Raw genomic sequence first — 11,681 nt, forward strand, 5'->3', positions numbered from 1 at the left:
GATATTACTACCACTGCACCTGCAATGCCGTGCATGCTCACACACACACACACACTTCACACATTTCACACATGACATGCATGCGCGCCCCCCAAAGATCGTGTGTATTCTGTGCAGATCCACACAGAGAGAGCACCGTCCCTCGCGACCACTGCCGCTTCACATTAATCCTCGATTGCAATCAAGTTTCAATCATGGCTTTTGATTCTTGGCTGTCCTATAGAGCCAAGTCTTGCTTGCCACCCGTATACAGAATCCACCCTCGAGCACCCATTTGTATTCCATCGGGCACCGATTTGACCGTCCCCTTTGACGAGGTGTTGAAAACAACCCCCATTTGGCACAACTGCTGGCCCTTGCTTGTAGGCCTGATTCCCAAAACACGGGGCCTCCGACAACCCAGTCCGTCGTCTAATAAGTGCCCAGGCCCCGCTCCCCTACTCCTTTCCCTCGCTCCCAGCACCCCGAGGCCCAGACCCCGCTCCCCGCCCAAGCTCTTTGTGCTCCCCGTAATTTGATGATATATTCCAGCTTGATGTTCCAAAAAAAGAAAAAGAAAAAAAAAGTGCCGCCCGTGTTAATTGTGCTGCTCCGTGGGAGCTATCGTACATTATAGACGACAGGGGAATAAGGGGGAAGAGAAAGAAAATATAGAAAACAAGGTCCGTTCCAGGGCAGTGAGTTTAAACCAGTAAGTATATAGGCGCTTGCCACACAATTCCCAAACATAGAAGCGCGCCGCACCGGACCGCACCGCACCAAACCGACAGGGCATATGACCAAACCAATCCCACACCGCCGTCCCACAATTTTGGCTCAACACAAACAAAGGAAGGGGTATTATAAGAGGCATATGCAAGATAAGTAGATCCATCCCCCGGCCAAGGAGCCGAGGTCACAGGCCATAAGCAAGATACGGGTTGGGCTGCCATGACCCTTGCGGCACAAACCAGACTCATTCCTACTCCGTATCACTGCCCGACAAGTCTTGGACCGGCGCCATCTAGTCGAGCTCGCCAAATCGGTCCTTGTATCTTTGCAGCTCCAGCATCGACTCGGCTATGATGTCCAGCACGTTGGTCATGGGCGCCCGCAGGTCATCAAGCTTCGAGATCTGACCGCCACCCGCGGCGAGGTGTCGCATGGTCAGTGTGGAGATGCACGTCTGTACCCAGTGTTAGTCCTCTGTCTGGCCTCTTGTTGCTTCTGAACAACATACCTCTATGCGGCTGACTTGGTGTTCCATGAAGTTGACCAAGAACCGTTCCGTGACCTCGCCGCCCCTCTGCTTCATGCGGTCCAGTAACTCTGTCTCGGGAGGCTGCAGGCCGCGGTCCGAACCCTCCTCGAGAGTACTGCAGAGCATCTCGAGCCGGAGACTAACCCGCCACAGCGCCCATATCACCTCGGGGTCGAACGCGAGCTCCCCGCCCTGTGCCACAGTCGCCGGGAGGGTCTTCTCTACCTCTCCGGATACCTGCTTTTCGTGGAGCAGATGCTGGTCGATACGGCCGGCTAGCGCGTGCGGGTACAGCGAGTACACCACCTCCGGGTTCTCGAGGCCCTTGAGCTTCTTTTCACCCATCTCCTTGACCTCAAAGCCTTGCGAGCTCAGAGAGCGTAGCTCCTTGCGCACTGCCAGCGCAAAGCTGTCATCCTCGAGCGTGTCTTCTACGCCGTTGGACGGCTCTTGGTACGTCTCCAGGCATCTCTGTATCTCCGAGATGAAGTCGGACGAAACCGTGATCTGCCCGCCATCCGCGCAGGCAGATACACGCGAGGCTTTGTTTACAATAGGCCCGTAGTAGTCCATCCGCCGGGTGATAGGGTCGACCTCGCAGAGAGGCTCGCCCCAGTGCGTCCCCATCCTCACTGACAGACCCCGGAAGATCAGGTTGTTGTCCTTGTCGTAAAGCGGCTGGCATGAGACCGAGTTGAGCATCTCTTGAGGCCAGTTAATGTCAAGGAGCTGCATCTGTACGGAGAAGCACCAGAGCAGGGCAGACGTCGCTGTCGGGAACGAGACCATGAAGGCATCACCTTCAGTCTTGACCTCGTACCCGCCGATGCGGCGCAGCTGCCGCCTCATGACATCGTTGTGCAGTTTGATGGCAGACCTCATGGCTGCCGGGTACGTCTCCCATAGGTTGGTCGAGTTCTTGATGTCAGTGAAGACTATGGCAATCAGGCCCGTCGGCGCAGGTACTTCGGGCTCCAGCCGTCGTAGGTCAGAATCCAGGACATCGTTCTTGCCCGTCCGTTTCGGCTTCCTCGGCTCCCGAGGCAGAATGTCGTCCGTGATGCCGGATGGGTACAAAGACATGCTCTGACCGCGGTGCAGGCGCGATCTCTCGTTGCGCTTCTTGAGGTCCGCGATGCTCATCATCATGACCATGATCTTGCCAGTCGCCCCGTACGCCATGGCGAGGTCTCGAAGCTTTTGAGACGCTCGCATGAGGTCATGGCGTTCGCCTCGTGCGATGTCTGCAACGAGCTCCGGCGGCAGGTATTCCCAGACTTCCTTGGTGGCTATCAGGATGATTTCGTCTTGCTCCTTGACAGTCATATGTGAAACATGTGGCGCGGCCTGTACTGCGGGCATCAGGTCAACATAGCCGAAGGCACGGGATACTTCGAGCAAGTCATTCAACCTCCCGTTTCGAGACACCCAGCCACCGGCGTCCCTGATACGAGATCTCTCGCTGGGCTCGGCTGGATCGTGTTTGCGGGTCAGGAACTTGTTTGAACCATCAGACTGAATCAGCATGGCCTGCACGTCGCCCACGTTGGCAATGTAAAGTTCTTGCCCTTGGAGGTACACCACAGTGGCCACGCCACCAGAATTGAGGTCCTCTTTACTAAGCACAACCGGCTGCGCCGACCCACGGTGGGCCGTCACTGGCCGGTCCTCCGTGTGTTGGATTGCGATGGTCACCAAGTCCTTGTTGAGTGACAAGAACGCCCGTCGCATCGCATCGACAGGTGTTTCGTTCAGCCGAGTTTTCAAGGCTTTCAGCTCCATCGAAAAAATGTGGCCAAAGTTTTCGTGCAGATATTTAGCGATCTTAGAGCCACCACTGGAAAGTGCTTGGCCATCAAAAAGACCAAGTAAAGTTTCCGTGTCTGCCGAGTTGAAGCGAGGCACAACCAGATCGATGGTTGACAGATGCTCATTCCTGCCAAGAGTGTCTGCCATGCCGTAGGGCAAGAATCCGGCCAAGGATCCTGACGTTCGGACTCGACGATCCTCACTCTGGTCAGGAATGCTTGGCTGGATCAGAGTGACATCCATCAAACCAAGGACTCGAAGATTGAGTAGTCGACTGAAATCGGTATACTGTTCGCGGTTCGCATTCGCGGCGCCGAAGACAGTCTGCTTGATCTCCAGGCGCCTATTTCCGGAGAGGTTCAGGAATCTGAGGTTCGGGTTGAGATTCCAGTTCCAATCGTATGGCACATTTGAAATGTTGTATTTCAAGTAATTACTTCCGCAGTCCAGCACCGCAAGCTTTTTCGCCTTCGAGATATCGGCAGGCAGGTTTGTGAACTTGTTGCTATTGATATGTAAAACCTGAAGGGAGTTGAACTCTTCCAGATCGTCGGCGGGTATCGTCGTAAGCTCATTTCCAGAGAGGTACAGTTCCACGAGCTGTGGCCAGCTCTTGATCGACCTCTGGGGCATGTCGCTCAGGTCATTGTAGGAAAGATTGAGAAGTCGCAATTCGCTCAGCAACGTTATCTGGTCAAAGACATCATCGTCAAGCTGGTTGTCCGCCAGGTAGAGGTATCTCAAGGACCCTGCGAAAGTATTCGTCAATCGAGAGGACAGTCCGGAGTCCTTCCGGGAAGTCGGCATTGGAGGTTGCGGGCTGTTGTTATTGTTGTTGTTTTGGCCCGTCGGAGCCCTTGACATGACAGACGTCTTGCGGCCGCCTTTGCCATACACCGACACCACTGAACTTTTACGATCCGGACCTGCAGGTACAGGGGAGGGGCCAACACTCAGGAGCGTACTGGACGCTTGGCTCGGCCGCCTAGTCCCATCCGGCAGCAGGTCATCCGCGCTGGGAGAGGGGCTCAGGCCTCCGGAGGAACTGGGCTTCAGAGTAATGGAAGGAGCAGTAGATGCTGTTTCGCCAGGAGGCTGCGGTGGTCGAGAGGCAGGCTTGGGGAACGACTCGAGCACGTTTGAGGACGCGTTCAGCGTTTCCAGCTTGTTTGCCCACCAAATGTCCATGGGTAGCTTCCTCATGTTGTTCCCACGGACATCGAGCACCCTCAGCTCTTGAAGACAACCGATTTCGGGCGGAAGCTCTCCAATGGAATTTTTTGCAATGCTGAAATGTTCCAGGCGGCGCAGATTACCGATCTGTGGAGGGAGCGACACAAAATAGTTCCGGTCGAGAACGAGCCTTTCCAGGTTGAGGATATTCTGAAATGAATCGTCGACGCTGGCAAGTTGCGCGTTGGATAGGTTCAGAAGCTTCAATGTGGGTACAGGAGAGGTGATCTCGAATTTTGTGATCGGGTTTGCGTTCAGCTTCAGGCTCCGCAATCTCTCGAAGTTCCCGATGAACTGCGAGATCGCATTGTGATCCGCCGTCATGATCTCCAGCTTCGGGAGCTCGGATATGACATCGATGGCGGAAATAGCGTTGTATTTGACGTCGAGCTCGCGCAGACTCAGCAGATTCTTGAATGAATCGGGAAGCGCACCGGAGAGTCTGTTATTGGTAATGACGAGGCGTTCTAAGGACTTGAGGCTGCCAATGTTGGCAGGGAAGTTCATAATTAGGTTGAAACTCATGTCTAGGTCCACCAAGCTCTCCAGATCGCAGAGGAAGCTGGGGAACTTTTCGAGGAAATTCGAAGAGATGTTCAGGGTCCGCAGCTGGCGGTAAGCTCCGAAGTAGGGTGGCAGATGCTTGAGCCTATTGTTGGCCAAATTCAATTTCAACAGTCCCGTGAGCCCGTTGAGTTCCGCGTGCTCGAGTTGCTCCAGTCGATTGTTCGAGACGTCGAGGTACGTGAGTTTGTTGGCACGGCTGAAGCTGAGCGGCAGCTTGCGGGCTTCGTTGTTGTTGTACTTGATGTCACGAAGATTCACGCAGGAGTGGATGAAGTCTCTTGGGAGGTCCAGTGACAGGTTTCGCGACAGGTTCAGGGAAATGATCTCCGCAGCTTTCGAGTACAGCGAGATAGGGATGGTGATGAGGTTTCGGCCTGCCAAATCGATGTGGTTGAATTTCTGCATCCGACCGAAGCCAAGGTCGTGAGTCTTTGCGTGGAAATCACTCTCCTTGGCGGAGAGGAAGAGGAATCGACACAAATAGCTGTTGTCTTCTCGGCCAATGTCCTCGATCCTATCGCGTTCCTCGTAGCCGACTTGCTGGAGGAGCCTCTTTTGTATAAGAAGGGGCCGCTCAACTTGGTTGAGAACACGGACCAAATCATGCTTCTTCAGGACGATGTGGTAGTTGTCGAGGCTCTCCGTGACATATGACTTCTTGATGATCTGGCCAATGAGGTCTTGCACGGAGGAGTCCAGGGCCATCTGCAGAGTTGCAAAAGTACCGTCCGACCTAAAGACTCGGATGCAGTACGGCGTGAGTTTTTCTTCGGGTCTGGGGGGATTCCCAATGTCCTCAAGCTCCGCCGCATGAGACGGCACGTCCTGCTCGGTCTTTCTGACTGCCCAGCTGTCTGGCGCGTTCCACACACCGTTGACGCCATTCTTCGACTGTGCTTGGACTTTTTCGACTTCGTTGTTCGGTATGACACCAGGGGCCATCGGCGTGAGGGGCGCGTGTCGGGTCACGATGCCTGACATATCGTCGAGGTCGGTGTCGAGCTTGAAGTAGGTTCCCTTCTCGTTTGAGCGGTCAGTCGGGCCGATATAATCTTCGCCGTCGTCGAACTGCTTGTTGGGTCGGCCCTTCTTGGAGAAGGGAAACTTGTTGTTGAAAGTCGCCTGTCGCCCGTTATCTGGCCGCGCGCGCTGCTGAGGCTCGTTGGGCAGCTCCTGGCCGATGGCGGACCATCTCTCACCGTATGGTAAGGGGCCGTCGTCCTTGGTCACGTCCTGGCGCGATATCGATGGCCTGGGCATCCAAGTCGACCCCAGCGACTGCGTAGAAGTTGAGAGTTTCTTGCTGAGCGGTGGCCCCAGCTCGTCCTTTTCTGGCTTTTTGCCCCTTAATCTGTTGAAGAGCCCCTTTTTCTGGTGCGTGTGTCCTGGCGATGCAGGCCCGTCGAAGCCTCCGTTCTTCATCCCGACACTACTGTGGCCACTGGGCGTGGGGCTCTGCGCTCGAGATCGGGAGCCGTACATTGCGTTTGCAGCCCCCTTGGACGGGTTGGCGGCGCCGGCCTGGGACTCTTCCCTGCTTATCGATGGACGCAGGGCTCGAGGGTCATCATTGCTCCTGTTGTGTCGATGTGAGGATCCTTGGCCGCCCTGGACTATCGAATGGCCAGAGCGGTTGGATGAGGATGTCTTTGGGGGGTTCTGGGCGCCGTTCTCCGCGGCGTATCGTTCACGGTCGGGGCCGGCGAGGACACCTCTGACGGGTGCTTCGCCGTAGCGCGCGATATCCTGCAGTCGCATTTGTTAGGTGACTGGGCAGCAGACAGAAAGAGGCCAATCATGACGTTGTGGGAGAGGAAGGAACGTCCAGGCCGGGATGGAGGTGCAATTGTATTGATTAGGCAAGGGCCCCGAGTTATATGAAGTGGATTGGAGAAATTAAGTTACAGGGTGGAGATAGGGTTCCGGGATATGAGGTAGGTGCAGAGGGGGGGGCGGACGCACCTCGGCCTCCTGATACAGGAACGGCACGACTTCTGGTGCTGGCACTGGTGTCCTGGGCCTGGACGAGGACGGGGAGGCATCCCGGGTATGATCTGTGGCGTTTGAGTAGTTGCGGTCGCGATGGGGACGAGATGCGTGGCTGTACGAGTGGGAGCGGGTCTCCTTTCCAGCAAAGGAAGGCGGTAGGGAGGTCTCTGAAGAGTCTCGACCGGGAAACTCCTCGCCAAAGAAACCCTGGAGTTTCCTCAGGCCGCCTCCCCTCTGCCCGCTGTTCTTGGACGCCTGGCTGCTGGCGGTTGTGGTGACGCTGGCGATGGAGGGCCTCCTTTCGTCGTTGTAGTATGCGGATGATGCAGACTCCGCCGGGGGCGACTCGCTGCCGGGGGGGTTGTGCGTGGGGCGCGCCGCACTGACCGATGCGGACCGAAAGGCAGGAGACATTTGCGAGGCGGACGAGAGGTTGTCGCTGGAGTCATTGTAGAAGGTGGTGGCCATGGCGCCGGAGCCGTTGGCCGGAGGGGAGACGGAGGGGTTGTTGCCATTACTGCTGCCTCCTCCTACCATCCACGGCGCGACCTGCTGCATGAAAGAAGAGGCCGTCGACGGGGGGTTGTGTACGATCTGTGGGGCGCGACTGCCGGCGGGCTCGAGAACGGCTAGGTCGCGGCGGTAATTGACAAAATCGCTCATCCTGTGTACGGCATTGGAAGACGAGGAAGGGCCTGACAAAGAAGCACGGGCAAAGGGGGCGTTGGGCTGCCTGGATGTCGGCGAGATCTGCGGCTGAGACTCGGCGTCTCTGGAGTCTTTGAGGGACCTGTTACGCAGCGCAGACACAGTGGCATGTTAGTCCTTCACGCTTTGTGCGGGTGTGCAGATGCTTGGGAGGCAAGGCGACACTTGGGACAAGGGCCTCAGACGGGCAAGCAGGCTGAGGCATTGACAGACACGCGGGTGTTTCTGTTTCTGGTGGATCACAATCATGATGCATTGGCGACAAAAGGCGCAGTCGCGGACGCCGGCCACTTACTTGACTAGGTTCCCATTCTCGTCTGTCCTTAGCCTCGGGGCGGCCTTGCGCAGGCCCTTGTGGGAGGGGGAGGAGGAGGAGGCGGCGGCGGCGGCGGCGGAGAAGGCTTTCGTGGTTGGTTGGGCATTTCCTTTGTCTCTGCTCTTGTCCTTAGTCCTTGGGATAGCGGGCAGTGGCTTGACGGTGAAGTCGGAGGCGGTGCTGTCGGTGCTCGCGCTCGTCACTGAGCTGAATCGCGAGGACTCATCTCTCGTCATTGTCAGGTTGCCTTCTTGGTGTCAAGAAGGCAATAGAGCCATGCCTCTTCTTGGGCGTATTATCGAGCTCGCATGGGGAGCATATGGATGGGGTGGGGACGGAACCTCGAGCGATAGAGCAAGGTGAGTACAGATGCAGGCTGTGGGGTCTGGCGCGGTCCCGTATTATGACAGGGCGTGGGCGTTGCGCGAGGGTGGGCGTATGCGCAAAGGGCGTGCGTGATGAGAGAGCTGCTTGTAGGTGTGGGTTTGGGAGTGGGTGTGTATGATTGTATGATCTCAGATGTATGGGCGGGCGGGCGAGTGTTTGGCACGGTTGGCTGGATGGTGGGATCGATGAGACCGAGCGAGCGCAGCAGGACAAGGTAGGCGATGCGAGGCGACAGGCGACAGGCGACAGACAGGTGGGCAAGAGCATACAAGGTAAGCTATTGGGCTGCGAGTCGCAGAGTGCAGAGTGCAGAGTGCAGAGTGCAGAGTGCAGAGCGCAGAGTGCAGGTTGCAGGTCGCAGAATGCAGAATGCAGAATGCAGAATGCAGGTAGCAAGTAGCAGGTTGCAGGATGGAATGACGGCAGGAGGGAACAGAGCACATGGGAGTGATGGGACGGATGAGACAGACACGCTCGAGATGCATGCGCAGCAGCACCTGGACCAGACCTGAGCTCGTCTCCAGATCCAATTCTAACTCCAACCCCAACCGCGACTACGACTGCGACTACGACTGCAACAGCAGGGCGCACCGGCAACCAGGAATCAGCTACTAGCATCCAAGCAAACTAGTAGAGGGCAAACCACCCGACCGCAGGACCGTGCCGTCAGGACGGGTTGGTGGACCTCTGCCAGTCGGAGGCTGGCGAGTGTGACCTGAGACTGCGCCGGAGCAGCTCCCACTCATCACCGCTGCCGTCGCCGTTACACCTGCTCGTTACTGGCCGGGCCAACCTTGAACTGGCAGACTGGCAGACTGGCAGTCTGGGAATCAGCCTGCTTGTTGGCTTTCCCCATTTATTACGCCGCAGTCTCTGTTCGTTGCCGCTGCCCGCCGCCCCTCATCGAGGGGTTTTCCGGGGCGCGGATGCGACGGTACCTGTGGGGACCCTGGGAGCAGAGGTACATATGTATTATGTATCCAGGTACCCGAATGGCACGGATACCCACGCAGCACACAGCACACACAGCACAGGCAGCACGCCTCCACCTCCCGCATACGGGATAAGAACTGAGAGGTTCCCAGGGCATGTACTCGGTACAACGTGCATACAACATGACGACTGCCCGTCCCTCAGGCAGAGCCTCGAGGTCTTAGCGCCCAGCGCCAGCTCGCCCTGCAGCTCGCGCCGTCGCTTGTGGGACTGCTCGCTGGTGTCATATTGCCAGGCGGTGCCAGGAGCAGAGAAGTGCCGAGGACGACCAAGGGGAAAAAAGAGATAGCCCTGCTTCCCAGGTGCCCAGGTGCCCAGGTGCCCAGGTGCCCTGTCATCGGAGGCATTGTCATCGGCCCGCCAGCTGGGTTCCAACGCCGCCCGCCTCTCACCCGCCACCACCCCAGCTTGTTTATGAGCCCGTTGAGCCCAATTACACCCCTGGCGCATACTCCGTACAGCTTCAGCTTCAGCTTCAGCTTGGGTTCGGGGGGGATACACCTGCCTAAAACCGTCTGAGCTTGCAGCCCCAAGGGCAACCACGCTGCCAGGCTTGTCGACACCAAGGTAACGTTCACTTGCTGTATCTGCATCTGCATCTGTATCTGTATTTGTCTCTCACTCTCTCTTTTCCTCTCAGGCAGCTGGCCAATTGCGCCGTGCAGGCATCCTCCGTACACCGCAGCCCGGTAAATCTTGTCGTCAGGAAAGTAGATGCGTCCGCCAGGGCCAGAACCAGGGCCAGGGTCAGGGAGAGAGAGAGAGAGAGATGGCTAGCTAGGGCCCGCAGCTAATCTGTCATTCTGACACGGTACCGTGTGGTCAGGCAATACTTTCGATCTGGTAACAAGCATGAGGCTCAGCTCATGACATGGTGCTATGCTGTGTCGCAGCTGCACTCATATGCCCATATGCCCATATGCCCATATGCTGATATGCTGATATGCTCATATGAAAGTGCGCCCTATGTGCCGTGCCGTGAGACCCACTGGGGGCTCAGCTAGCACCACGCTGTGCCCCTTGCGGCGATCAGTAATGTGTACGGAGTAATCATGCTGTAAGTTCAGTGTACATTCTTAGGCCGGTACACAAGGGCTCAGGGCACAGGGCACAGGGCACACAGACTCCCCACAGTATTCTGCCAGATCGTACTGTGCACATGCTGTAGTACACACTGCCCTCCTCATCAGGGACTCGGTGTTTCTTTGGATGAGACTGAACATCACTCTACTACATCAAAGCACTCACTGGTGGTATAATAGATCGTGCAGAGGTAGGGATCCATGGGGCAGACGGGGCGTGCCATGTGACAAGCCCTTCCTCAATAAGTCCCCGGGCGCACTGCCCAGCCCGCCCGCTTTCTGTGCTCTGGTTGATTATGCTCATTACATCACATTAGCTTGTGGATTGCTCCCAAGGCTCCTCCTCCCTTTCCCCTAGAGCCCTGATAGTGGGGTCGGTCGCACCCTAGTGCCCGCGCTTGCAATTGCCCATGGAAGATGGGAAGATGGGCCCCCTCCCCCCATCTCCATCTCGTGCTCCTTGAAGCAGTTTCAATGTTCAGGGCGTCTCCAGCCTCTGCTACCGTGGTATCAAACGGTCCCAGCCTTTCTCCCTCGTGCGTGCCCAACCGGCCTCCCAGCTTCCCAGCTTCCCCGGGCAGCCCGGGCCAGACGGGGACGAGTATTTCGACTCATGTGCCTATGTTTCAAGGCTCTCTGACTACCGGGCCAAGCCTTATCTTGGCGCTCCAGGCGGGCGGCACATCCAGGACATGCACACAGAGCTCAGGGTCTCAGCACTCGGTGGGTCACCCTGGACTCGGGTCGCGGACGAGGACAGGGAGTCAAGCTTGGGCTCTGCTGTGTGTGGTGTTGTAGTCTGCCAGTCTGCACAGCACTCAACAGCAGCAGCAGGATATCGGCAATCCGGTTCGTCCTTGCCCTTCCCTTCCCTCCCCAGGAACGCTCATACCGGTATCCCAAGGCCTGTTGTTTGCGTAAATCCTGTCCGACGTGTCCGCACAAGACACGACCCAATGGTGCCTTCGAGGCAACCAACCAGCCCGGCAATCCGATGGGCAACAGCAGCTGCTCCACTCGAGGGTGGAAACATGTTTCCGCCCTTGGTCATCGGCGGTGGAACTCAGCATCATCGCCTACGTCAGGAGCAACGAGTGTCCTGAGTTAACCTCCAACACCCGTCCTCCAGCGCGACGGCTCCAGCACGACGGCCATGTGCGCCGCTCTCCTGGCAGGCAGTCGCAGCCTATGGCATTGGTCCTCCACAGCCGCTCGAGGTCTGGGCCTGCCCTGTCGCATTGCGGATCGATGTGCAGGCCGATGCTTCCAAATAACCCCCCTACTTCTACGGCCGCCTCAAAGTGAATTTCGGGAGCTCACATCCCATATCGTACCCGTCTGCACGATTCGCGGCCCC

At 57.2% G+C, this 11,681-nt stretch overlaps 1 protein-coding gene across 1 annotated transcript; it reads right to left on the reverse strand.

The window, feature by feature from the left end:
• Positions 1 to 491: 491 nt before the first annotated feature.
• On the reverse strand, positions 492 to 8,436 carry KVR01_005369 (uncharacterized protein). The gene is made up of 4 exons (XM_044788059.1): positions 7,842 to 8,436; positions 6,812 to 7,628; positions 1,220 to 6,595; positions 492 to 1,165 (listed from the first exon to the last, which is right to left on the reverse strand). Exons 1-4 carry the CDS (start codon positions 8,096 to 8,098, stop codon positions 1,004 to 1,006), a joined length of 6,612 nt encoding a protein of 2,203 aa, XP_044645814.1. The 5' UTR covers positions 8,099 to 8,436; the 3' UTR covers positions 492 to 1,003.
• Between the last annotated feature and the right edge of the window lie 3,245 nt (positions 8,437 to 11,681).

Source organism: Diaporthe batatas (assembly GCF_019321695.1).
Source record: "Diaporthe batatas strain CRI 302-4 chromosome Unknown Contig00005, whole genome shotgun sequence".
Classification (NCBI taxonomy): Eukaryota; Fungi; Ascomycota; class Sordariomycetes; order Diaporthales; family Diaporthaceae; genus Diaporthe; species Diaporthe batatas.

Coding starts and splice junctions, on each gene's coding strand:
- KVR01_005369 (XM_044788059.1), bottom strand. CDS start 8,098: ATGACGAGAGATGAGTCCTCGCGATTCAGCTCAGTGACGAGCGCGAGC. Junction 6,596..6,811: donor TCCTGTATCAGGAGGCCGAG/GTGCGTCCGCCC, acceptor ATGCGACTGCAG/GATATCGCGCGCTACGGCGA. Junction 1,166..1,219: donor ACCAAGTCAGCCGCATAGAG/GTATGTTGTTCA, acceptor CACTGGGTACAG/ACGTGCATCTCCACACTGAC.